This window comes from Oryx dammah, unplaced genomic scaffold (genome assembly GCF_014754425.2).
Source record: "Oryx dammah isolate SB20612 unplaced genomic scaffold, SCBI_Odam_1.1 HiC_scaffold_27, whole genome shotgun sequence".
Taxonomy (NCBI): Eukaryota; Metazoa; Chordata; class Mammalia; order Artiodactyla; family Bovidae; genus Oryx; species Oryx dammah.
The window spans coordinates 135,014,989-135,041,947 of record NW_024070211.1 but is presented as its reverse complement, the minus strand read 5'-3'; the positions used below and the strand labels follow the sequence as shown (position 1 = coordinate 135,041,947).

Below are 26,959 nucleotides of genomic sequence, written 5' to 3'. Positions count from 1 at the left end.
TTCTTAAATCGTGTGGAAAACAAAGTGCATTTAGAAACCATTGCTATAACATTAGCATGTATTTTTCTTTATTGAGATCTATATTTGTTTAACATGCCTTGAGTTACTATCTAGTGTCTTTTCATTTCACCTTGAAACATTACTTTGAGCATTTCTTGTTCTCACTGCTTTCAAGAGTCCCTATTTGTCTTTCTCTTTTAAATTAATTATAATGTGTCTTGGTGTGGGTCTCTTGAGTTCATCTCACCCAGTGTTCATTGAGCTTCCTGGATGCTTATGTTAGTGTCTGTTATCAAATTTAGGAAGTTTCAGGCATTATTTCTTCAAATATTCTCTCTGCCTTTTCTCTTGCCTCTCCCCTGGGAGTACATAATATGCATGTTGGTCCTCTGGATGTTTCTAGGCTTTGTTCACTTTTGTTTAATTAAAAAAAAATTTCCTCAGACTGGATAGTTTCCATTGTTTTACCTTTAAGCTCACTGATTAGCTTTTTTTCCTGCTCACTTCTGCCTTTGAAACTCCCTAGTGAATTTTTCATTTCGGTTAATATACTTTTTAGTTCCAGAATTTCGTTTCAGGTTTTGACCTCTTTATTGATTTTTCCATTTTGTTCACACTTATGTATTTATTTATTTATTTTCACACATAACTTTCTTGACTTTCTCCATATCCTCTTTTAAGCCTTTAAGTATCTTCAAAACAGTTGTTTTAAAGTATTTGTCTAAAAGGAGGCAACAATATACAATGGAGAAAAGACAATCTCTTTAACAAGTGGTGCTGGGAAAACTGGTAAACCACTTGTAAAAGAATGAAACTAGAACACTTTCTAACACCATACACAAAAATAAACTCAAAATGGATTAAAGATCTAAATATAAGGCCAGAAACTATAAAACTCCTAGAGGAAAACATAGGCAAAACACTCTCTAACATAAATCTTCTATGACCCACCTCCCAGAGGAATAGAAATAAATGCAAAAATAAACAAAGGGGACCTAATTAAACTTAAAAGCTTTTGCACAACGAAGGAAACTATAAGCAAGGTGAAAAGACAGCCTTCAGAATGGGAGAAAATAATAGCAAATGAAGCAACTGACAAATAATTAATCTCAAAAATATACAAGCAACTCCTGCAGCTCAATTCCAGAAAAAAAATTACCCAATCAAAAAATGGGCCAAAGAACTTAACAGACATTTCTCCAAAGAAGACATACAGATGGCTAACAAACACATGAAAAGATGCTCAACAACACTCATTATCAGAGAAATGCAAATCAAAACCACAATGAGGTACCATCTCATGCCAGTCAGGATGGCTGTTATCCAAAAGTCTACAAGCAATAAATGCTGGAGAGGGTGTGGAGAAAAGGGGAACCCTCTTACATTGTTGGTGGGAATGCAAACTAGTATGACCACTATGGAGAACAGTGTGGAGATTCCTTAAAAAACTGGAAATAGAACTGCTATACAATCCCACTGCTGGGCATACACATCGAGGAAACCAGAATTGAAAGAGACACATATACCTCAATGTTCACTGCAGCACTGTTTATAATATCCAGGACATGGAAGCAACCTAGATGTTCATCACCAGACGAATGGATAAAAAAGCTGTGGTACACAATGGAATATTACAGTGGAGTATACATAATGGAATATTACTCAGGTATTAAAAATAATACATTTGAATCAGTTCTAATGAGGTGGATGAAACTGGAGCCTATTATACAGAGTGAAGTAAGTCAGAAAGAAAAACACCAATACAGTATACTAACGCATATATATGGAATTTAGAAAGATGGTAGCAATGATCCTATATGTGAGACTGCAAAAGAGACACAGATGTATAGAACAGTCTTTTGGACTCTGTGGGAAAAGGTGAGGGTGGGATGATTTGAGAGAATAGCATTGAAACATGTATATTATCATATATGAAACAGATCGCCAGTCCAGGTTGGACACATCAGACAGGGAGCTCAGGGCCAGTGCACTGGGATGAGCCTGAGGGATGGGATAGGGAGGGAGGTGGGAGTGGGGTTCAGGATGGGGAACACATGTACACCCATGGCTCATTCATGTCGATGTATGGCAAAAACCACTACAATATTGTAAAGTAATTAGCCTTCAATTAAAATAAAATTTAAAAAATGAACTATTTGTCTAGTATACCTGCCATTACATCTCTTTCAAGGACAGTCTCTGATGATTTATTCTTTGTTTGTTGCTGCTGCTAAGTCGCTTCAGTCGTGTCCAACTCTGTGCGACCCCAGAGACGGCAGCCCACAAGGCTTCCCTGTCCCTGGGCTTCTCCAGGCAAGAACACTGGAGTGGATTGCCATTTCCTTCTCCAATGCATGAAAGTAAAAAGTGAAAGTGAAGTTGCTCAGTTGTGTCAGACTCTTCACAACCCCATGGACTGCAGCCTACCAGGCTCCTCCGTCCATGGGATTTTCCAGGCAAAGGTACTGGAGTGGGTTGCCATTGCCTTCTCCATTCTTTGTTTGAATGGGCCATGCTTTCCAGTTTCTTTATATGCTTGTGATTTTTACTGAACCCTGGACATTTGAATCTAAAATCAGATCCTCCTGTTTCCTTGGGTTTGCTGCTTTTTGTTATTATGTTTCTTCCTCCCTTGATTTCTCTGGCCTGTTTCTGTGCCAGATGTCAGCTTGATGTGCAAACTTAAAGTCTTTTCAGGTCTTTTCTGAAGCTACACCTTGGGCATGCAAGTTCATTTTCTTCCATATATGCAGTTGCTTTTCAATGTCTGGCTCCTACAGAGGAAGAAGTGAAAAATGAAGGGGGAAGGGCACTAGCTTTTTAAGTACTATGAAAGTCATTTCAGCCAGAATGGGAAGGGCTTGCAACAATAAAATCTTTGGGCTTCTGCTTATTTGGGAATGTCTTTTTCCTTATTTTTCGAGGATAATTTTGCCAGATATAAAAATTTTGGTGGATTTTTTTTTCTTTCAACATTGAAAAAAATGCCATCACATTACCTTCTGCTCTCCACTGTTTATGGTGAGAAATCAACTGATTCTATATCTATATATCTATATCTATATCACACTCTGTTATAGGCTATTGCTCACATCTTCTGCGAAAAACCAAAATCTCAACCAGTTGCTGAACAACCATCAGTAAGAGAATGTTGGATCACACCAAAAAAAAGATACCCTGTGTCCAAGGGCAAAGGAGAAGCCCCAACAAGAAAGTAGGAGGGGGGCAACCACATTTAGAATCAAACCTCATACCTGCCAGAGATAACAGAAGGTGTAAACAAAACCTTGTGTGCACCAGGACCCAGGGAAAGGAGCTGTGACTTCCACAAGATACTGAGCCAGAATTGCCTTTGAGTGTTTGAGTGTCTCACGCAGAGGAACGGATCACCAGTGGCCTGCCACGGGGACAGGGGCTGTGGCTGCAGCAGAGCTGGGAGGCGCAGCGTGTGGCATAAGTCCACTAGGAGGAGGTTGCCATTAGTCCCACCATAGAGATGCCGAGCAGATGACCCACATGCTGGAAAACAATTATACCAAAGAAGTTCTTATACTGCTGCAAAAGTTCTAGGGCCGACAACAGATTCTCCAACCTGGGGATCTGGCAAAGGGACTGAGAACACCCAGAGAATTTGACTTTGAAGGCCAATGGGATATGATTACAGAACTTCCTTAGGACTGGTAAAACAGACTCTTGCAGGGCACAAGACCTTGTGCACACCAGGACCCAGGAGAAAGGAGCAGTGATCCCACAAGAGACAAAGCCAGACTTGCCTGTGAGTGTCATGGAGTCTCCAGGAGAAGCGTGGGTTGACAGTGGTCTGCCGCCAGGCCGGGGGAACTGACTACAACAGTCCTGAGAGCCACAGTATGATGGCATAAATCTTTTTCAGGAGGTTGCCATTACCACCATTACCCCTGTCATAGTCTGGCCTCAGGCCAAACTACAGGGAGGGAACACAGTCCCAACCAACAGCAGAAAATTGGATTAAAGATTTACTGAGCATGGCCTCACCCACTAGAGAGATGTGGGTTTCCCCCACAGCCAGTCCTTTCCATTAGGAAGCTTCCACAAGTGTCTTTATCCTTATCTATATGGGGCAGACAGAATAAAACCCACAACTACAGAAAACTAACCAAGTTGATCACATGGATCACAGCCTTGTCTAAGTCAACGAAACTACGAGCCATGCTGTACAGGGCCACCCAAAAACAGATGGTCATGGTGGATAGTTCTGACAAAAATGTAGTCCACTGGAGAAGGGAATGGCAAACCACTTCAGTATTCTTGCCTTGAGAACCACATGAACAGTATGAAAGAGCAAAGAGAGATGATACTGAAAGATGAACTCCCCAGGTTGGTAGGTACCCAATATGCTACTGGAGAAGAGCAGAGAAATAGCTTCAGAAAGAATGAAGAAGCAGAGCCAAAGTGAAAACAACACCCAGCTGTGGATGTGTCTGGTGGTAGAAGTAAAGTCCGATGCTATAAAAAGTAATATGGCACAGGAACCTGGAATGTTAGGTCTATAAATCAAGATAAATTGGCAGTGGTCAAATAGGAAATGGCAAGAGTGAACATAGACACTTTAGGAATCAGTGAAATAAAATGGAGCAGAATGGGTGAATTTAATTCCAATGGGTGGATTTTATTCAGATGACCATTATATCTACTGCTGTGGGCAAGAATTTAATTCAGATGACCATTATATATACTACTGTGGACAAGAATCCCTTAGAAGAAATGGAGTAGCCATCATAGTCAACAAAAGAGTTTGAAATGCAGTACTTGGGTGTAGTCTCAAAAATGACATAATGATCTTTGTTCATTTCTAAGGCAAACCATTCAATATCACAGTAATCCAAGACTATGCCCCAGCCACGAATGCCAAAGAAGCTGAAGTTGAATGGTTCTATGATGAGCTACAAGACCTTCTAGAACTAACACACACACACAAAAAAAAAAAAAAGAAAAGAAAAGAAAGAAAAAGTCCTTTTCATCATAGGGGACTGGGAACCAAAAGTAGGAACTCAAGATATACCTTCAGTAATAGGCAGGTTTGGCCTTGGAGTACAAACGAAGCAGGGAAAACGCTAACAGAGTTTTGCCAAGAAAACGCACTGGTCATAACAAACACCCACTTCCAGCAATAAAAGAGATGACCCTAAACATGGACATCACCAGATGGTCAATACTGAAATAAGATTGATTACATTCTTTGCAGTTGCTGATGGAGACATTCTATACAGTCAGCAAAAACAAGAACAGGAGCTGGCTGTGGCTCAGATCATGAACTCCTTATTGCAAAATTCAGATTTAATTTGAAGAAAGTTGGGGAAATATCAAATCCCTTATGATTATACAGTGGAAGTGACAAATAGATTCAAGGGATTAGATATGTTAGAGTGCCTGAAGAACTATGGGTGGATGTTCATAAAGTTGTACAGCAGGTAGTGATCTAAAGCATCCCCAAGAAAAAGAAAAACAAAAAGGCATAATGGTTGTCTGAGGAGGCCTTACAAATAGCTGAGAAAAGAAGAGAGGCAAAAGGCAAGGGAGAAAAGGAAAGAAATACCCATTTGAATGCAGAGTTCCAAAGAATAGCAAGAAGAGATAAGAAAGCCTTTTTACGTGAACAGTGCAAAGAAATAGAGGAATACAATAAAATGGGAAGACTAGAGATCTCTTCAAGAAAATTAGAGATATCAAAGGAACATTTCATGCAAAGATGGGCACAATAAAGGACAGAAATGGTATGGACCTAACAGAAGCAAAAGATGTTAAGAAAAGGTGGCAAGAATACACAGAAGAACTATCCAAAAAAGACTTAATGGTCCAGATAATCATGATGGTGTGATCACTCACCTAGAGCCAGACATCTTGGAATAGAAGTCAAGAGGGCCTTAGGAAGCATCACTATGAACAAAACTAGTGGAGGTGATGGAATTCCAGCTTAATTATTCCAAATATTAAAAATATAATGTTGTTAAAGTGCTGCATATGCCAGCAAATTTTGAAAACTCAGCAGTGGCCACAGGACTGGAAAAGGTCAGATTTCATTCCAATTCCAAAGAAGGACAGTGCCAAAGAATGTTCAAACTACTGTACAAGTTTAGTCATCTCGCACGCTAGCAAAGTAATGCTCAAAATTCTCCAAGTGAGGCTTCAACAGTATGTGAACTGAGAATTTCCAGATGTTCAAGCTGGATTTAGAAAAGGCAGAGGAACCAGAGATCAAATTGCCAACATCCATTGGATCATGGAAAAAGCAAGAGAATTCTAGAAAAACATCTACTTCTGTTTCATTGACTGCACTAAAACCTTTGACTGTGTGGATCAAAACAAACTAGAAAACCCTTAAAGTGATGAGAATACCAGACCACCTGACCTGCCTCCTGCAAAATCTATACACAGGTCAAAAGCAACAGTTAGAACTGGACATGGAACAAAAGACTAGTTTCAAATCGGGAAAGGAGTATGTCAAGGCTGTATATTGTCATCTTGATTATTTAACTTATATGCAGAGTTCAATTCAGTTCAGTCCAGTTGCTGAGTTGTGTCCAACTCTCTGACCCCATGGACTGCAGCACGCCAGGCCTCCCTGTCCATCACCAACTTCCAGAGCTTACTCAAATTTATGTCCATTGAGTCAGTGATGCCATCCAACCATCTCATCCTTTGTCGTCCCCTTCTCCTTACACCTTTAATCTTTCCCAGCAACAGAGTCTTTTCAAATAAGTCAGCTATTCCTTCCAATGACTATTCAGGACTGATTTCCTTTAGGATTGACTAGTTGGATCTCCTTGCCATCCAAGGGACTCTCAAGAGTCTCTCCAACACCACAGTTCAAAACTATCAATTCTTCGGTGCTCAGGTTTCTTTATAGTCTAACTCTCACATCCATACATGACTACTGGAAAAACCATAGCTTTGACTAGATGGACTTTTGTCAGCAAAGTAATGTCTCTGTTTTTTAATAAGCTGTCTAGGTTGCTCATAGCTTTTCTTCCAAGGAGCAAGTATCTTTTAATTTCATGGCTGCAGTGATTTTGGAGTCCAAGAAAATAAGGTTTGTCACTGTTTCCACTGTTTACCCATCCATTTGCCATGAAGTGATGGGACAGGATGCCATGACCTTAGTTTTTTAAATGTTGAGTTTTAAGTTGTTTTTTTTTTTTTCCATTCTCCTCTTTCATCAAGAGGCTCTTTAGTTCCTCTTTGCTTTCTGCCATAGGGGTGGTGTCATCTGCATATCAGAGGTTATTGATATTTCTCCCGACAATCTTGATTCCAGTTTGTGCTTCATCCAACACAGTATTTCACTCTGCATGTACTCTGCATATAATAATATACTCTCAATAACTTCAGATATGCAGATGACACCACCCTTATGGCAGAAAGTGAAGAAGAACTAAAGAGCCTCTTGTTGAAAGTGAGAGTGAAAACCTTGGCTTTAAACTCAACATTCAGAAAATTAAGATAATGGCATCCGGTTCGATCACTTCATGGCAAACAGATGGGGAATCAATGGAAACAGTGAGAGACTTTATTTTGGGGAGCTCCAAAATCACTGCAGATGGTGACTGCAGCCTTGAAATTAAAAGATGCTTGCTCCTTGGAAGAAAAGCTATGACCAACCTAGACAGCTTATTAAAAAGCAGAGACATTACTTTGCTGACAAAAATTTGTCTAGTCAAAGCTATGGTTTTTCCAGAAGTTATGAATCTGAGAGTTGGACCATAAAGAAAGCTGAGCACTGGAGAATTGATGCTTTTGAACTGTGGTTTTGTAGAATAGTCTTGAGAGTCCCTTGATCAGCATGGAGATCAAACCAGTCAATCCTAAAGGAAATCAATCCTGAATATTTGTTGGAAGGACTGATATTGAAGCTGAAGCTCCAATAATTTGGCCACCTGATATGAAGAACTGACTTATTAGAGAAGACCCTAATGATGGGAAAGAGTGAAGGTAGGAGGAGAACGGGACTAGAGAGGATGAACTGGTTAGGTGGCACTACCGACTCAATGCACATGAGTTTGAGCAAGCTTCAGGAGTTGGTGAAGGAGAAGGAAACCTGGCCTGCTGCAGTCCATGGGATCACAAAGAGTCAGAGTTTGAGGGGACACAAACTGAGTGGCTGAACAACAGGCTATGACAAAATAATGGGTATAATTCCCTACCTAATATCTTTCTTTCTGATCTATTTTATATATAGTATTTGTATCTGTTAATCCCATACCCCTCCCTAACTTGTTCCTCTCTTCTTTATCCCCTTTGGTAAATACAAGTTTGTTCTCTACAGCTATGAGTCTGTTTCTGCTTTAAATATGCATACATTTGTATTAACTTTTAGTTTCCACATGTAACTGATATTATACAGTATTTGTCTTTCTCTGACTTATTTCACTAAGCAGTCTTCTCTAAGTCCATCTCCATTGCTGCAAATGGCGTTTTTGTGGCTGAGTAATATTCCATGGGGTGTGTGTTTTGTGTGTGTGTGTGGTGTGTATCTATTCATCTGTGGATGGATGCTTGGGTTTCTTCCATGTTTTGGCTATTGTATATAGTGCTGCTATAAACTTTGGGGTGAATGTACTTACATTTTTGTTTTTTTCCGAGTATATTCCCAGGAGTTGAATTGCTGGATCATATGGTGGTTGTATTTTTAGATTGCTGGGTTTTTTTTTGCTTGTTTTGGCCATGCTGCATGACTTGCAGAATCTTTGTTCACTTACCAAGGATTTCCTTGGCAGTGAAAGCATGGAGTTCTAACTACGAGACCACCAAGAAAGAAAGTGAAGTCACCCAGTCGTGTCTGACTCTTTGCGACCCCGTGGACTGTAGCCCAACAGGCTCCTCTGTCCATGGGATTCTCCAGGCAAAAATACTGGAGTGGGTTGCCATTTCCTTCTCCAGGGGATATTCTGGACCCAAGGTTCGAATCCAGGTCTCCCGCATTGCGGGCAGACACTTTAACCTCTGAGCCACCAGGGCAGATCACCAAGGAATCCCCTATTTTTAATTTTTTGAATAGCTTTCATACCGTTTTCTATAGTGGCTGCACCAATTAAAAATTCTCACCACTAGTGGAAATGTACTAGTGTTCCCTTTACTCTACATCCTCTCCAACATTTGTTATTTAAACTTCTTGGTGATAGCCATTCTGATAGGCGTGATGTGATATCTTGTTGTGGTTTTGATGTGCATTTCTCTAATGATTAATGATATTGAGCATCTTTTCATGTGCCTGTTAACCATTTGTACATCTTCTTTGGAGAAACGACTATTCAGGTCTTCTGTCCATTTTTAAATTGTTTTTTATTTTTACTTTTTGGACATTGAGTTGTATGAACTGTGGATATTAAGCCTTTGTGAGTCACATCATTTGTATATATTTTCTCCCACCCAGTAGTTGCCTTTTCACTTTGTCAATGGATTCTTTTGCTGTGCAAAAATTTTAAAGTTTAATTATGTGCCATTTGTTTATTTTTTCCTTTTATTTTTGTCTTAGGAGACTGATCAGGAAAATATTGCTATGACTTATGTCAAAGAATTTTGCCTATGTTCTCCTCTAGGAGTTTCATGGTTTCAGGTCTTAATTTAGGTCTTTAAACCGTTTTATTTTTGTGTATGGTATTAAGGAGTGTTCTACTCTGATTTTTAACATGTGGTTGTCTAGTTTTTCCAGCACCATTTGCTGAAGACTGTCTTTTCTCCAGTGTGTATTCTTGCCTCCTTTGTCATAGATTAACTGACCATAGGTGCATGGGTTTATTTCTGGACTCACTATTCTGTTTTGTTGATCTGTTTTTGTGCCACTACCTACCATGCTGTTTTGATTACTGTAGCAGTTTGTAGTACAGCCTGAAGTCTGGGAAGGTTATACCTCCAGGTTTTCTTTTTTTTTTTTAGGATTGCTTTGCCAACTTGGGATCTTTGTGTGATTCTGTATAAGTTTCAGGATTATTCTAGTTCTGTGAAAACTCATGGGTATTTTGATAAGGGTTGTATTAAATCTTTAGATTGCTTTGGGTAACATAGAAATTTTGGCAATATTAATTGTTCCAATCCAAGAGCATGGGATTTCCTTCCATTTCTTAGAATCATCTTTGGTTTCCTTCATCCATGTTTTATAGTTTTCAATATACAGGTCTTTTGCTCCTTGTTTATTCCTTGGTGGGCTTTTTGTTGTTGTTGTTGTTGTTGCAATTTTAAATGGGGATTTAAGAAACTTACTCTGATATTTATTATTAATGTATAGAAATATAAGATTTCTGTGTATTAATCTTGTATCTTGCAAACTTGCTGAATTCATTTATTAATTCCAGTAGTTTGGGGTGGAGACTTTAGGGTTCTCTATATAGAGAGTATTATAACATTTACAAATAGAGACAATTTTACTTCCTCCCTTCCAATTTGGATATCTTCTGTTTCTTTTTCTTGTCTGATTGCTATGGGCAGGACTTCCAATACTATGTTAAATAGAAGCCAGAGAATTAACATCCTTGAAGGCTTTGGACTTTTCACCACTGAGTATGATGTTGGCTGTGATTTTTGTCTTTATAGTCTTTGTTATATTGAGATATATTCCCTCTCTAACTTCTTTGATGAGAGTTTTTATTGTAAATGGATGGTGTAGTCCTGTGGCCATTGCTGGGTTTTCCAAATTTGCTGACATATTGAGTACAGCACATTAACACCATCATCTTTTATACTGCTGATAATTCTTCCTAAGGCCCACTTGACTTCACACTCCAGGATGGGCCTTAGAAAAGCCTAACTGTGATTTCCTTTGCTCCTCAGATAAAACACCCACCAAGCTTGTTCCCCTGTCCACTGAACTCACAGTACCTTGCTGCTGCTGCTGCTGCTGCTAAGTCGCTTCAGTCATATCCGACTGTGCGACCCCATAGACGGCAGCCCACCAGGCTCCCCCATCCCTGGGATTCTCCAGGCAAGAACACTGGAGTGGGTTGCCATTTCCTTCTCCAATGCATGAAAGTGAAAAGTCAAAGTGAAGTCGCTCAGTTGTGTCTGACTCTTAGTGACTCCATGGACTGCAGCCTACCAGGCTCCTCCATCCATGGATCTCCCAGGCAAGAGTACTGGAGTGGGGTGCAATTGCCTTCTCCATCACAGCACCCTACCTGTCCTCAAACTAACTGGTTTCATTTCCCTGCCAGTCCACAGAATTATCCAAACCAATCACATCTGTCTCCTCCACGTCCAGTTACTACAAAGTCTGCCTCTTGTCACCCCTGCTTGTTCATCCTATGTACATTGTGGTCTGAGAGCATATTTTAAATGATTTCTATTTTTAAAAAGTTGTTAAAATATAGTTTATGGCCAAAATGCGACCTATAATGGTGAATGTTCTATACATTTGAGTTGTATTCTGCTGAAGTAATTTAAAAGTGACCATTTCATCCAGATGATGTTCAGTACAACCATGTCTTTACTGAGTTTCCATCTCTCTACTTGTTTTTGTTGTTCAGTCCCTAAGTTGTGTCTGACTCTTTGCAACCCCATGGACTGCAGCAAGCCAGGTTTCCCTGTCCTTCACTATCTCCTGACATTTGCAAAACTCATGTTCATTAAGTCAGTGATACTGTACTAACCACCTCATCCTGTCATTCCCTTCTCCTCTGACCTCAATCTTTCCCAGCATCAGCATCTTTGCCAGAGTCAGCTCTTTGCATGAGGTGGCCAAAGTATTGGAGCTTTAGCTTTATCATCAGTCCTTCCAATGAGTATTCAAGGTTGATTTCCTTTAGGATAGGCTGGTTTGATCTCCTTGCTGTCCAAGGGACTCTCAAGAGTCTTCTCCAGCATGACCATTCAAAGCATCAATTCCTTGGCACTCGGCCTTCTTTATGGTCCAACTCTCACATACATACATGACTACAGGAAAAACCATAGATTTGATTATACAGACCTTTATTGGCAAAGTGATGTCTCTGCTTTCTAATATGCTGTCTAGGTTTGTTATAGCTTTTCTTCTAAGGAGCAAGTGTCCTTTAATTTGAGCAAGTGCCTTTTAATTTCATGCCTACAGTCACTTTCAGCAGTGATTTTGGAGCCCAAGAAAAGAAAATCTGTCACTGCTTCCACTTTTTTCCTTTCTATTTGCCATGAAGTGATGGAACCAGATGCCATGATCTTAGTTTTCTGAATGTTGAGTTTCAAGCCATATTTTCAATTTCTTCATTCACTCTCATCAAGAAATTTTAGTTTCTCTTTGCTTTCTGCCATTAGAGTGATATTATATGCATAGCTGAAATTATTTCTCCTGGCAATCTTGATTCCAGCTTGTGATTCATTCAACTTGGTATTTTGCATGATGTACTCTGCATATAAGTTAAATAAGCAGGGTGACAATAGAGCCTTGTCATACTCATTTCCCAATTTTGAACCAGTCTGTTGTTCCATGTCTGGTTCTAATTGTTGCTTCTTGACCCTCTTCCAACAACACAAGAGAAGACTCTACACATGAACATCACCAGATGGTCAACACCAAAATCAGATTGATTATATTATTTGCCAAAGATGGAGCAGCTCTATACAGTCAGAAAAAAAAAAAAAAAAAAGATTGGGAACTGACTGCGGCTCAGATCATGAACTCCTCATTGACAAATTCAGCCTTAAATTGAAGTAGGGAAAACCACTAGACCATTCAGGTATGACCTAAATCAAATCCCTTACGACTATACAGTGGAAGTGACAACTATATTCAAGGGCTTAGACCTGATAAACAGAGTGCCTGAAGAACTATGGATGGAGGTTCATGACATTGTACAGGAGACAGCGATCAAGACCATCCCCAAGAAAAAGAAATGCGAAAAGGCTAATGGTTGTCTTCTTCTGCTGCTGCTAAGTCACTTCAGTCGTGTCCGACTGTGTGACCCCATAGACGGCAGCCCACCAGGAGGCGTTAAAAACAGCTCTGGAAAGAGAAGTAGATGGCAAAGGAGAAAAGGAAAAAAATACCCATTTGAATGCAGAGTTCCAAGGAATAAAAAGAAAGGATAAGAAAGCCTTCTTCAGTGATCAATGCAAGGAAAAAGAGGAAAACAATAGAATGGGAAAGACTAGAGATCTCTTCAAGAAAATTAGAGATATCAAAGGAACATTTCATGCAAAGATGGGCACAATAAAGGACAGAAATGGTATGAACCTACAACAAGCAGAAGATGTTAAGAAAAGGTGTCAAGAATACACAGAAGAGCTATCCAAAAAAGACTTAATGACCCAGATAATCATGATGGTGTGATCACTCACCTAGAGCCAGAAATCTTGGAATAGAAGTCAAGTGGGCCTTAGGAAGCATCAATATGAACAAAACTAGTGGAGGTGATGGAATTCCAGCTTAATTATTCCAAATATTAAAAATATAATGTTGTTAAAAGTGCTGCACTCAATATGCCAGCAAATTTGGAAAACTCAGCAGTGGCCACAGGACTGGAAAAGGTCAGATTTCATTCCAATCCCAAAGGGCAGTGCCAAAGAATGTAAACTACTGTACAAGTTTAGTCATCTTGCACGCTAGCAAAGTAATGCTCAAAATTCTCCAAGTGAGGCTTCAACAGTATGTGAACTGAGAATTTCCAGATGTTCAAGCTGGTTTTAGAAAAGGCAAGAGGAACCAGAGATCAAATTGCCAACATCCATTGGATCATCAAAAAAGCAAAAGAGTTCCAGAAAAACATCTACTTCTGCTTTATTGACTATGCCAAAGCCTTTGACTGTGTGGCTCACAACAAACTGTGGAACATTCTTCAAGAGATGGGAATATCAGACCACCGGACCTGCCTCCTGAGAAATCTGTATGCAGGTCAAGAAGCAACAGTTAGAACTGGACATGGAACAACAGACTGGTTCCAAATCAGGAAAGGAATATGTCAACACTGTATACTGTCACCCTGCTTATTTAACTTATAAGCAGAGTACATTATGAGAAATGCTGGACTGGATGAAGCACAAGCTGGAATCAAGATTGCCAGGAGAAATATCAATAACCTCAGATATGCAGATGATACCACCCTTATGGCAGAAAGTGAAGAACTAAAGAGCCTCTTGATGAAGGTAAAAGTGGAGAATGAAAAAGTTGCCTTAAAATGAAGATCATGGTATCCGGTCCCATCACTTCATGGCAAATGGATGGGGAAACAGTGGAAACAGTGGCAGACTTTATTTTGGGGGGGCTCCAAAATCACTGCAGATGGTGAGTGCAGCCATGAAATTAAAAGACACTTGCTCCTTGGAAGAAAAGATATGACCAACCTAGACAGCTTATTAAAAAGCAGAGACATTACTTTGCCAACAAGGTGCATCTATTCAAGGCTATGGTTTTTCCAGTGGTCATGTATAGATGTGAAAGCTGGACCATAAAGAAAGCTGAGCGCTGAATAATTGCTTTTGAACTGTGGTGTTGGAGAACACTCTTGAGCGCTCCTTGGGCAGCAAGGAGATCCAACCAGTCCATCCTAAAGGAAATCAGTCCTGAATATTCACTGGAAGGACTGATGTGGAAGCTGAAACTCCAATACTTTGGCTGCCTGATGCAAAGAGCTGACTCATTTGAAACGACCCTGATGCTGGGAAAGACTGAAGGTGGGAGGAGAAGGGGATGACAGAGGATGAGATGGTTGGATGGCATCACCAATTCAATGGACATGAGTTTGAATAAACTCCAGGAGTTGGTGATGGACAGGGAGGCCTGGCGTGCTGCAGTCCATGGGGTTGCTAAGAGTCGGACACAACTGAGTGACTGAACTGAACTGACCTGATCTGCATACAGGTTTCTCGGTAAGCCAGTGAGGCGGTCTGCTGTTCCCATCTTTTAAGAATTTTTCAGTTTGTTGTGATACACATGAATGCAAAGTGGTCTGCTATCCCCATCTCTTTTAAGAATTTAGTTTGTTGTGATCCACACGAAGGCTTTAGCATAGTCAATGAAGCAGAAGTCGGTATTTTCCTGGAATTACCTTGCTTTTTTTATGATACAGCAAATGTTGGAAATTGGATCTCTGCCTTTTCTAAACGCAGCTGGTACATCTGGACGTTCTTGACTGAAGTGCTGCTGGTTTAGCTTGAAGAACTTTGAGCATAAAGCTGCTAGCCTGTTAAATGAGCACAATTGTACAGTAGTTTGAACATTTTTTGGCATTGCCATTCTTTGGGATTGGAAACTAGCTTTGTTTGCAGTGATGCTTCCTAAGGCCCACTTGACTTCACACTCCAGAATATCTGGCTCTAGGTGAGTGACCACACCACCATGGTTATCTAGGTCATTAAGACCTTTTGAATAGTTCTGCTGTGTATTCTTGTCACCTCTTCTTAATCTCTTCTGCTTCTGTCAGCTCGTTACCATCTCTACCTTTACCATGCCCATCCTTGCATGACATGTTCCCTTGATATCTCCAATTTTCTTGAAGTGATCTCTAGTCTGTCCCATTCTATTGTTTTCCTCTATTTCTTTGCATTTTTCATTTAAAATGGCCTCCTTATCTCTCCTTGCTATTCTCTGAAACTGTATTCAGTTGGATATATCTTTCTGTTTCTCTCTTGATTTTTACTTTTCTCAGCTATTTGTAAAGCCTCCTCAGCCAGCCACTTTTACTTTTTGCATTTGTTTTTCTTTGGAATGGTTTTGGTCACTGCCTCCTATACAACTTTACGAACCTCCGCCTATAGTACTTCAGGCACTCTGTACACCAGATCTCATTCCTTCAATCTATTCATCAACTCCACTGTATAAACCTAAGGGACTTTATTTAGGTCATACATGAACAGGCTAGTGGTTTTCCTACTTTCTTCAATTGAAACCTGAGTTTTCCAATAAGGAGCTGATGGTCTGAGCCACAGTCAGCTCCAGGTCTTGTTTTTGCTGACTGTATAGAGCTTCTCCATCTTCAGCTGCAAAGAATATAATCAATCTGATTTGGTATTGACCATCTGGTGATGTCCATGTGTAGTCGTCTTGTGTTGTTGGAAGAAGGTGTTTGCTATGACCAGTGTGTCTTCTTGGCAAAACTTTGTTAACCTTTGCCTTGCTTCACTTTGTACTCCAAGGCCAAACTTGCCTGTTATTGCAGGTATATCTTGAGTTCCTACTTTTGCATTCCAATCACCAAGAAAGGACATCCCTTTTTGGGTGTTAGTTCTAGGTCTTATAGATCTTCATAGAACTGGTCAATTCCAGCTTCTTCAGCATTAGTGGTTGGGGCATAGTCTTGGATTACTGTGAATGGTTTGCCTTGGAAATGAACTGAGATCAGTCTGTCTTATGAGAAGTGTTTGCACTCAAGCACTGCATTTTGAACTCTCTTATTGACTATGAGGGCTACTCCATTTCTCCTAAGATTCTTGCCCACAGTAGTAGATATAATAGTCATCTGAATTGTTTGCCCATTCCTGTCCATTTTAGTTCACTAATTTCTAAGATGTGGATTTCACTCTTGCCATCTCCTGTTTCACCACATCTAACTTGCCTTCATTCATGGACCTAACATTCCAGGTTCCTATGTAATACTGTTCTTTACAGCACTGGACTTTTCTTTTACTGCCAGACACATTGACAACTGAGCATTGTTTCCACTTTGGCCTAGCCTCTTCATTCTTTCTGGACCTATTAGTAATTGCCCTCCACTCTTTCCTAGTAGCATATCTGACACCTTCTGACCTGGGGAAGTTCATCTTCTGGCGTCGTAACTTTCTGCCTTTTCATACTGTTCATCGGGTTCTTGAAGCAAGAATACTGGAGCAGTTTACCATTCCCTCTCCAGGGGAACCACATTTCATCAGAACTCTCCACTATGTCTAGTCCATGATGGGTGGCCCTGCATGGCATGGCCTCAGTGAGTTTTGCAAGTTCCTTCAGCAGGACAAGGCTGTGATCCTTGGAGTCTATTAATAAACTGCCTATCTGTGGTATCCACTTTTTCCATTAGAGCCCTTAGCATATTTTGAAAATTTTGTTTTGGTTGCCTTGGGTCTTTGTTGCTGTACACAGGCTTTCTCTAGTTGTGGCAAGCTGGGTCTACTCTCTAGTTGCAGTGCTCAGGCATCAGGGGTTGTGGCACACAGACTTTGTTGCCCTACGGCATGTAGGATCTTCCTAGACCAGGGATGAAACATGTGTTCCCTGCATTGGCAGGTGGTTTCTTAACTAGTGAACTACCAGGTAAGTCTGAGCTCTTAGCTTAATAATCATAGTTGATTAATAGCCCTTAGCATATTCAGTTCAGTTCAGTCACTCAGTTGTGTCCGACTCTTTGCGACTCCATGAATCGCAGCACGCCAGGCCTCCCTGTCCATCACCAACTCCCGGAGTTCACTCAGACACATCCATTGAGTCAGTGATGCCATCCAGCCATCTCATCCTCTGTTGTCCCCTTCTCCTCCTGCCCCCAATCCCTCGCAGCATCAGAGTCTTTTCCAGTGAGTCAACTCTTCGCATGAGGTGGCCAAAGTACTGGAGTTTCAGCTTCAGCATCATTCCTCCCAAAGGAATCCCAGGGCTGATCTCCTTCAGAATGGACTGGTTGGATCTCCTTGCAGTCCAAGGGACTCTCAAGTCTTCTCCAACACCACAGTTCAAAAGCATCAATTCTTCGGCGCTCAGCTTTCTTCACAGTCCAACTCTCACAACCATACATGACTACTGGAAAAACCATAGCCTTGACTAGATGGACCTTAGTCGGCAAAGTAATGTCTCTGCTTTTCAACATGCTATCTAGGTTGGTCATAACTTTTCTTCCAAGGAGTAAGCGTCTTTTAATTTCATGGCTGCAATCACCATCTGCAGTGATTTTGGAGCCCAAAAAAATAAAGTCTGACACTGTTTCCCCATCTATTTCCCATTAAGTGATGGGACAGGATGCCATGATCTTTGTTTTTGGAATGTTTTGAGCTTTAAGCCAACTTTTTCACTCTCCTCTTTCACTTTCATCAAGAGGCTTCTTAGTTCCTTTTCACTTTCTGCCATAAGGGTGTGTCATCTGGATATCTGAGGTTATTGATATTTCTCCTAGCAATCTTGATTCCAGCTTGTGCTTCTTCCAGCCCAGCGTTTCTCATGATGTACTCTGCATAAAAGTTAAATAAGCAGGGTGACAATCTACAGCCTTGACATACTCCTTTTCCTATTTGGAACCAGTCTGTTGTTCCATGTCCAGTTCTAACTGTTGCCTCCTGACGTGCATATAGGTTTCTCAAGAGGTAGGTCAGGTGGTCTGGTATTCCCATCTCTTTCAGAATTTTCCACTTTACTGTGATCCACTCAAAGGCTAAACAAAACGGCTGTCTGGGGAGGCCTTACAGATAGCTGTGAAAAGAAGCGAAGCAAAAAGCAAAGAAGAAAAGGAAAGATATAAGCATCTGAATGCAGAGTTCCAAAGAATAGCAAGAAGAGATAAAAGAGCCTTAGCATATTAATCTCTGCCAATTCTGAATCCAGTTCAGATGCTTGCTCTCTTCAAACTGTTGTTTTTTTCAGCATGCTGTGTAAATTTTTTTGATAGGAGCTAGACATAATGTGGTGAAAGGAAATGAATCAAACAGGCCTTTGGTGTAACATTTTATCTGGGTGGCAGTTAGACTTTTACTGTTTATTATAGCTGTAGGTGTCAGAGGCTAAAATTTCCTCTGGTGTTGTGTTGTGTTGTAGTCAGGTTTCCTTGGATTGCTAAGTAAGGTTTTAGCACACAGTTGTAATTTATCGTGTTCCTCAGTTACACAGGAGCCCTACTGGTGTGGCAGAGGTATTGGGTGTAGGGGAGGGAAAGCATTTTGTAGTATGATTCTTATTCTTGTAGTGAGTCTGTGCCCCTGTGCTATGAAGTACTGCGTGCAGGGGAAGAAAAGCATTTTGTAGTATGACTGTTATTCCTGCAGTCAGTCTGTGCCCCTTGGTTATCTCCTCCCTCTGCTTCTACACACACACACACACAGGTGACACATGAAGGCTAGAAGGGGCTAGAGTTGACTATAATTCTCTGGGCATATTATGAAATGGACACTGTTCCCTTCCGCATGGCAGAAGCACAAGGGGACTTCTCTCTGATCTTCACTGTGAGAAACTAGCAGCGGTCTTAAAACTCACAAAAGTGTGCCTCATCCCTTATATCTAGGTCCCCTGGAGTCTTTAACTAAGAGTTTCATCCACATTGAGTCTCTAGTGATTTATCAATTATAATTTAAGTTCCCTCAGCCTGGTTCTGGTTCTGGTTCCTGCAGAAGATGAATAATGACTTCCAAGCTCCTAACATGCTCAACTGGAAAAGTGTAAGATTAAAGGTCCAAACAGAATCAGCAGAAAAATTAAAAGAGAGGCCATCAAATTCCACATATAGGAGAAGGTAGTTTAATGTACATCAAAGCATTAACTTTCCCACACAACTCAAGAATCACCAGATGAGTGTAGCTGATGCACTGATGCACTTCCAGCAGACAGCTTCGGTGTTGCTCCTTGGGTAGCCTCAGCTGCAGAGATCACGCTTGCCCTAGGGTCACACAACAAATGACTGATGGAGATGGGGAACAGAAGCCAATCATCTCAGCCCAACATGGGACAACCAGCTGGGGTAGCTTTTCTATCTGGCCAGTCCATCTCCCTTTCCCTTTTCACTGGGTACTCTGTACTTTGGAGGCTACTTCCCAAAGAAATTGGTGACAGTTTGTAAAGTCTATCCTTCCCTCAATTTAAACTTTGCTAATCTTTCCTTGGAAACTCTAAAATCATGAGAAAAGAACAAATATAGTATAAAACCAGTCTGTGGCAACAAAAAATTCTAAATACTCTTTTAAAGTGAAAACATTTCCTAAGTATCCTATAAATAAATGTATCTTCTATTCCAGGTTTAGTGACACAGACAATAAATAAGTCAGTTTATGAAAGAAGATATGTTTTGGTATGTTTGATATGATTTTTGCTATGCATAAAGAACTTTACCAAAACAGCCAGGCCATCATTGTTTGGACCTTGACTCCATCATAACTGCTTTACATGGGCATGTGGTTCTATCAGTTTCCACAGTTTTTACTTGTAGGATCAGATTCAGAAATACTTGTCACATTTTACAATTGTTAGGCTATACTGCAGTCTTTTCTTGAGACTTGAAAGTAATAACTTATTCATTGGTGGCATTTGAAGGCCTCCTCAGCAAACTGTTTCCAAGACTTCAGAGTAAAGTCTGAGCCTGGGCTGGTTTCCAGGAGGTCTGGTTAGCTGACTTTGCCACCTGCATGCTGTAAAATGATTGAAATTGTGTATAGGATAGGGGCCCCTGATGCTCAGCTCGGAGGCTATTTGGACTTCAGTTCAGTTCAGTAGCTCAGTCATGTCCGACTCTTTGTGACCCCATGAACTGCAGCACACCAGGCCCCCCGTCCATCACCAACTCCTGGAGTTTACTCAAACGCATGTCCATTGAGTTAGTGATGCCATCCAGCCATCTCATCCTCTGTCGTCCCCTTCTCTTCCTGCCCCCACCCCCACCATCAGAGTCTTTTCCAGTGAGTCAACTCTTTCCATGAGGTGGCCAAAGTATTGGAGTTTCAGCTTCAGCATCAGTCCTTCCAAAGAACACCCAGGACTGATCTCCTTTAGAATGGACTGTTTGGATCTCCTTGCAGTCCAAGGGACTCTCAAGAGTCTTCTCCAACACCACAGTTCAAAAGCATCAATTCTTTGGTGCTCAGCTTTCTTCACAGTCCAGCTCTCACATCCATACATGACTGGTGGAAAAACCACAGCCTTGACTAGATGGACCTTTGTTGGCAAAGTAATGACTCTGCTTTTGAATATGCTATCTAGGTTGGTCATAACTTTCCTTCCAAGGAGTAAGCCTCTTTTAATTTCATGGCTGCAATCACCATCTGCAGTGATTTTGGAGCCCAAAAAATAGCTGTTTTCAAAAAATAAGTAGTAAATATAGTGCTGAGTCATAACTGCTAGAGAAATACAACTGTGCAAAGAAAATGTGGGAACACTGAACAGTAAATATAGTTTTAATCAATTATGGTTAGCTCACGAAAGCTATATAACAGGATTTTGTATCACAGCTGACTTTTACATTTGTTGACATAGGCTGAAGCTGTTTTCTATCTTGAAACTTTCCAAGCATATAAAAATACATTTTTCAGACCGCCAAATCTGTGACAATCTTTAGGGAAGATAGTATGTAAAACTATGAAAAACTTCTGTGACTAAACAAAAGGGGAATAAAGTGCTGTATTTTTAATATTAACTACATTTTCAAAAATGATATATTTTACATTTAAAGGTACCAATACCATAAAGCTATTGCTTACAGTAGGAAATAAGTGTAAACAGACTGTATTCACTTTGCATTGATAAAGCTTTATACACATAACTCGATATACCAACCAATAATCCCAAGAGAATACACATAAAACCCACTTGTTTAGACAGTAGACAACAGTTTAAAAATAAACCAAAATAAGAGTCCCATTTCTTAGCTCCATATGGTGGAAATGTATATGTATAAAGATTAAATCTGAGGTATTTACTATACAGAAGATATTTAACTTTGTTCCATCCCAGCCATGAGTGATAGTGCTAGAGATTCCACTGTAGGAAGAATAAAAATAGGTTAACAAGATAAGATTTAAATGACAATGGCTGAATAAGCTTTAACCAATGTCCAAAAAAGTATTAGATATTTTCTATTTTTAATGAAAATACCAATTATCTTTAACATATACTAAAGACAATAATCTTCATTTATTAAACGCAAATTGAGAAACTATGATTTACTTCTATTTCATAACATTTTAGTTTTGAAAACAAACAAACAAAATCTGGGTTTTATACTAAACAAATCACATTTTTTGAAATATCATAAAACCTGGACTCACTTCATAACAAAACACCATGTTCTAAGCTATGAATGGAATCTGTTTCAACACATTTTTAACACAGTACTTTTTTGGGGTTAAGGGTGTAAATGGGGGAGGCTGAGAGGTGTCAGTAGGGGTTTACAACATTAGTTTCTATATACCTGCATAACAGATGAAAGCCTCTTCATTGTAGAAGAGTCAACTCAACACAGGAAATTAGGGATCTGTGAGATTAGAATTGTCTTCCAGCCCTGCTGGCCCTCAGCTTCCACATCACTACTTATAGGGTAAGCTGGGAGTGGGGAAGACTGGCCCTCTGTGGGGGCATCTAGGATTCCAGTCTGCTACACCAACAATGGGTTTCTCTATTCTGGCAAAGTCTATGTGCCTCTAGTCAGTCACTGCCCCACCTACCTGCTCTGTGGGTATAGCAGGTTAGCACTGAAAGGCTCATCTCACACCAAAACTTAATTTACTTAGATGTCCTTGCATTAATAACTTTTTGATGATATGTTTTTGTTTATTCCCAGTGTTCTGTCCTGTAACTCTAATAGTGTTTTTAAAAATGTTTACCTACTCTTAATGAGCATATCACAATCTGAATATACAGAAATAGGAAAAAATTAGCCCAGCATACTTTTTCCAAAAAAGCTTTGTGTCTATAAACACACAGCTCTTTTCTCCCTGTGACATGCCACACAGACCTCTGTTTGCTTCATGCTGTTTTGAACTGTCAGGCTTGCATTTCTTTGTGTAAGAGGCAGCCTTGGGAGTTTTAAAATTGCTTAAAAAAACAAACAAACAAAAACAAAGCAAACCAACCTCCAAGCCTATTTTTTGAAAGGAATAGTTACAAAAGCTATGCATGATAGTGAAATGTGACTGAAACCTATTTTGCCATCTGCTTTACTTATGGTTTTAGAAATCTATTGGTGTTACACATGATATATTAGAAAGCAGTATCTTCAGTCTCAATATTTTACATCTGATTCACTCACCCCACTTACTTGGGAACCAACTGCTGAGGGCTTTCCAGGTTTGAAGAAGTGAAAAATTCTAAATTTCATGAGATCAGTAACAAAACAGTAACAGACTGAGTTACCGGAAAATATAAAAGCAATATTTTAACGTAATACTCACAATGGGGAAAGGATCCTCTACAGACAGCTTTGTTTAAAATGGTTACAAGGAACATATGGCAGTTTTTAAAATCAGACTCCATTTTCTCTATAGATTCCATCCTAGGAAAGAGTAAATTTCAATTTAAGTAAGTGTATAAGGAGTTACTAAGCAGGCTATAAAATACCTTTGGAGTAATTACAAATGTGCTTCAGCTTAATTTATTTAGATTCCTAAGTCTAAAGATTCTAAAATAAAATATAAAATCTGCCAAACTTTCAAAGAGTCTGAAGGACAGTGTCATTAGGACACAAAACTGCTGCTTCAGCATGCTGCCGAGTTCCAGAGTGAGGGTCACTGGGGATAGTCCCCTTTTTTGGCCACATGGCTTAGGAGATCTTAGTTCCCTGACACAGGATTGAACCTGGGTCCCTGTAGTGGAGTTTTAACCACTGGACTCCCACGGAAGTCCCTCCCTTTTCTACTGTATAATTTTATATTTTTACTTTTCAAAAGCACACCTTCTTTTGAAATAAATAGTACACTAAAGATATAAAAATTTTATGTTTAAAAATTACTAAAAACTTGTTAATATAGGCAATAGCAAACACCCACATCCAGCTTTAGCAGTCACCCCTCAGTAGTGATACACCCAGCCCCACATCTTCAGAAGCAAAGTTGACGTCACAGCATTTCAGTCGTAAGTATTTCAGTATCACACTAAACACAAAGACTCCTTTAAATCCATAGCTACAATACCACATGTATAAAAATTCTTAATGATTTAAAAAATATCATGAAATAATACTGTTCAAATTATACCGATCTTTAAAATTTTTTCACTTTTTTGCTTTAAATGTGACTCAGGATCAATTAATTTCCACAAACTGTGATAGTTAATATGCTTAAGTCGTCCTCATGTCCTGTTTTTTTCTTACAATTTACTTGTTGAAGAAACAGTTCTATTTTAGCCATGTGTGCACAGCAGTATTATTACCTTCTCCTCCATCTGACAGTGACATGGAGGGAGAAGCCTGCTTCACACACTGGAAACAGCAACAATAAAGCAAGTAAGACTCCTATTTTCACCCCTGCAATTAGGGATTTCACCTACCATCAGAGTTTCTTCATTGAAAGCACTTTGATAAAGCCCTATAGGTTAGGATTTTCAGTTCAGTTCAGTCACTCAGTCATGTCCGACTCTTCGTGACCCCATGAACTGCAGCACACCAGGCCTCCCTGTCCATCACCAACCCCTGGAGTCCACCCAACCCCATGTCCACTGAGTAGGTGATGCCATCCAACCATCTCATCCTCTGTCGTCCCCTTCTCCTCCTGCCCTGTCTTTCCCAGCATCAGAGTCTTTTCAAATGAGTCAAGTCTTCACATCAGGTTGCCCAAAGTATTGGAATTTCAGCTTCAACTTCAGTCCTTCCAATGGATATTCAGGACTGATTTCCCTTAGAATTGGAGTAAGAGTCCCTTGGACTGGTTGGATCTCCTTGCAGTCCAAGGGACTCTCACGAGTCTTCTCCAACACCACAGTTCAAAAGCATCAATTCTTTGGTGCTCAGCTTTCTTTATAGTCCAACTCTCACATTCATACATGACTACTCGGAAAACCATAGCCTTGACTAGGCAGACTTTTGTTGGCAAAGGAATGTCTCTGCTTTTTAATATGCTGTCCAGGTTGGTCATAACTAGGATTTTAGATTAGTGCTATAATGAACTTTCAGTTCCTTACTAATACCAACTAACTATAAACTATTAACTCTTATCTCAACAGTCTAGTCAACCAGACTTAACACTTTTATTTCAGGCAAGTAATACCAGCAGCATCACATTAAGTTTATAAACAAGACAAGGACAAGGTGTTGAGCTACACTTTTCTGTAGAAGACGGTACTCTGGATAGGAAGAAAGCTCCTGGGTTTTCAAGTGTCCTCTGACTTTCTATGTGATAGGTGTGAACAATAAACACCCTAACAGTAAAATATACAATCATTCTTTTAGAGTTCTCTAAAGTATGATTTTGGACTACAATCTAGCATGATGTCCCAAATTTGGTTTAAAATAACTGAGTGTGTGGGAGTGAGCAGTAAACACAAAACAAAACTGGGTGTCACTGTGATCTGCTGAAGTGGAGTAATGGACTCCAGGGTCTGTTATGCTTCCCCCCAACCACCCCACCACCCACTTCTCGGTATATCTGGAGGCAACTGTAACAAAAACTTAACAAACCTATACAACAGGATGGAGAAGGAAATGACAACCCTCTCCAGTGTTCTTGCCTGGAGAATCCCATGGACAGAAGAGCCTGGCGGGCTCCAGCCTATGGGGTCGCAAAGAGTCAGACACAACTGAGCAACTAATACTGCTATACAACATGAATGTAATTTAAAGATATTTGCTTCTGCTAATCAAGACTTCAGATTTTTCTTACTGTTTCACCAGCCAGAAATTAACTGCATGATTTTTGATGCTGTCTATTCTGTAGACTAGACAATTTTTAATTCTTTCCATAATTATAAGTGTATGTGATATGTTGTCATGATGAAAAAACAAGACTGCCAGATGAAGCCAGCTAAAAGCAAAACTGAAATGGTCACAGCATAGAGCTCCATAAGCTGCATACTTACTGCCATGCCCCCAGGCCAGCCTGCCACCCCTCTGCAAACATGAGAGCCAAGTTCAACACCTTCATGATGGCTTCCTTCACAAAGCTGACCTGGAGAGAAAGCCATGGAAGAACACAAACCTTGTGACCATGTTTGAACACAGACACCAACACTTTTACCTAATTTAAATGTCACAGAAAAAGTTCATTAATGCAATAACTGCCTTCCAAGTCTAAGGAGAAGGGAATAGCAGAGGACGAGATGGTTAGATAGCATCACTGACTGAACAGACACAAATTTGAGCACACTCTGGGAGACACTGGAGGACAGAGGAGCCTGGCGTGCTACAGTCTGTGGGGTTGGAAAGAGTCAGACACAGCTTAACGACTGAACAACAACAACAACAACAAAGTATAAGGAAGGGTGCTAGGCTCTGAACACAACTCAGGTGGAATTGGGCCCGTGTCCACTGCACCCATGTAAAGGTGCATCAGCAGTGCAATCTGACCAGCAGAGCCAGTAAGCTACCATTTCCTGAGACAGGAGTTTAAATTCACCAGTGAACGGGGCAAGTCATTTCAGTGGCTGTATGATGACCTAATCCCAAATATTCACATCAAACTGGACACACTCCTAAACAAAGTACTACTATTCCATAATAGCAGATAAAATTTTCTAATTGAATTCAAACACAGTGCTGAGTGAGTATAGACTGTCACAATAAAAATGTCAACTGTTTCTTTTAGACCTAATTTCTGGTAATATGGCACACATTTATAATCTCACTGGATCTGGTGCTTCCTTAAAAGAATATTCTGCATATCAGAAGCTTACTAAGCATAAAACTCCAAAGGACACAGACAGTTTCCCTTGACTGGCTTCATTCCTGCCTCAATGGCCAAGTTCATGTACCTTTTCTCTCAGCAGACATCGATCATGGATGGTTGATAAGTATCTATAGTGAATTTTAATCAACTGATCTAAATCCTTGGCTTCTTCGACTTGATGTTGAAACTCCAGCCCTGTACTGTGAAGAATCTTCAAAGAGAAAGATGACAAATTTAATCAGCATATCTTTTCTGTGAGAATTTGTATATAATACACAAAACTTTTTTTACCAACTTCTACATTCAGTTGCACAGGGAGGGACTGCCTCACTCTGGACTAACAGACTGCTCCTGCACAGAGGAACAAGTATAGGCAACTGTATAGAGGATGCACTGAGTCTTTAAAAGTTATCAGGTAAACTGAACTTATATGTTTCAATAAAGTCCACTACTTACATAATGGTCCTTCTTTAAAAGAAGCATAACTGTACTTTAAGTAGAAAACAAAACAAAACAAAAACAATCTCTTACCATC

At 40.1% G+C, this 26,959-nt stretch overlaps 1 protein-coding gene across 1 annotated transcript in view; it reads right to left on the bottom strand.

Annotated features, from left to right (window-relative positions):
- Positions 1-19,347: 19,347 nt before the first annotated feature.
- TUBGCP5 (tubulin gamma complex associated protein 5) overlaps positions 19,348-26,959 on the bottom strand; it is a 59,314-nt gene continuing 51,702 nt past the window's right edge. The window contains exons 20-23 of the mRNA XM_040227899.1: positions 26,510-26,635; positions 25,619-25,707; positions 23,002-23,102; positions 19,348-21,592 (exon numbers count right to left, since the gene is read on the bottom strand). Of these exons, the coding sequence (XP_040083833.1) occupies positions 21,546-21,592; positions 23,002-23,102; positions 25,619-25,707; positions 26,510-26,635 (363 nt within the window). The 3' untranslated portion in view covers positions 19,348-21,545. The remainder of the gene's footprint in view (positions 21,593-23,001; positions 23,103-25,618; positions 25,708-26,509; positions 26,636-26,959) is intronic.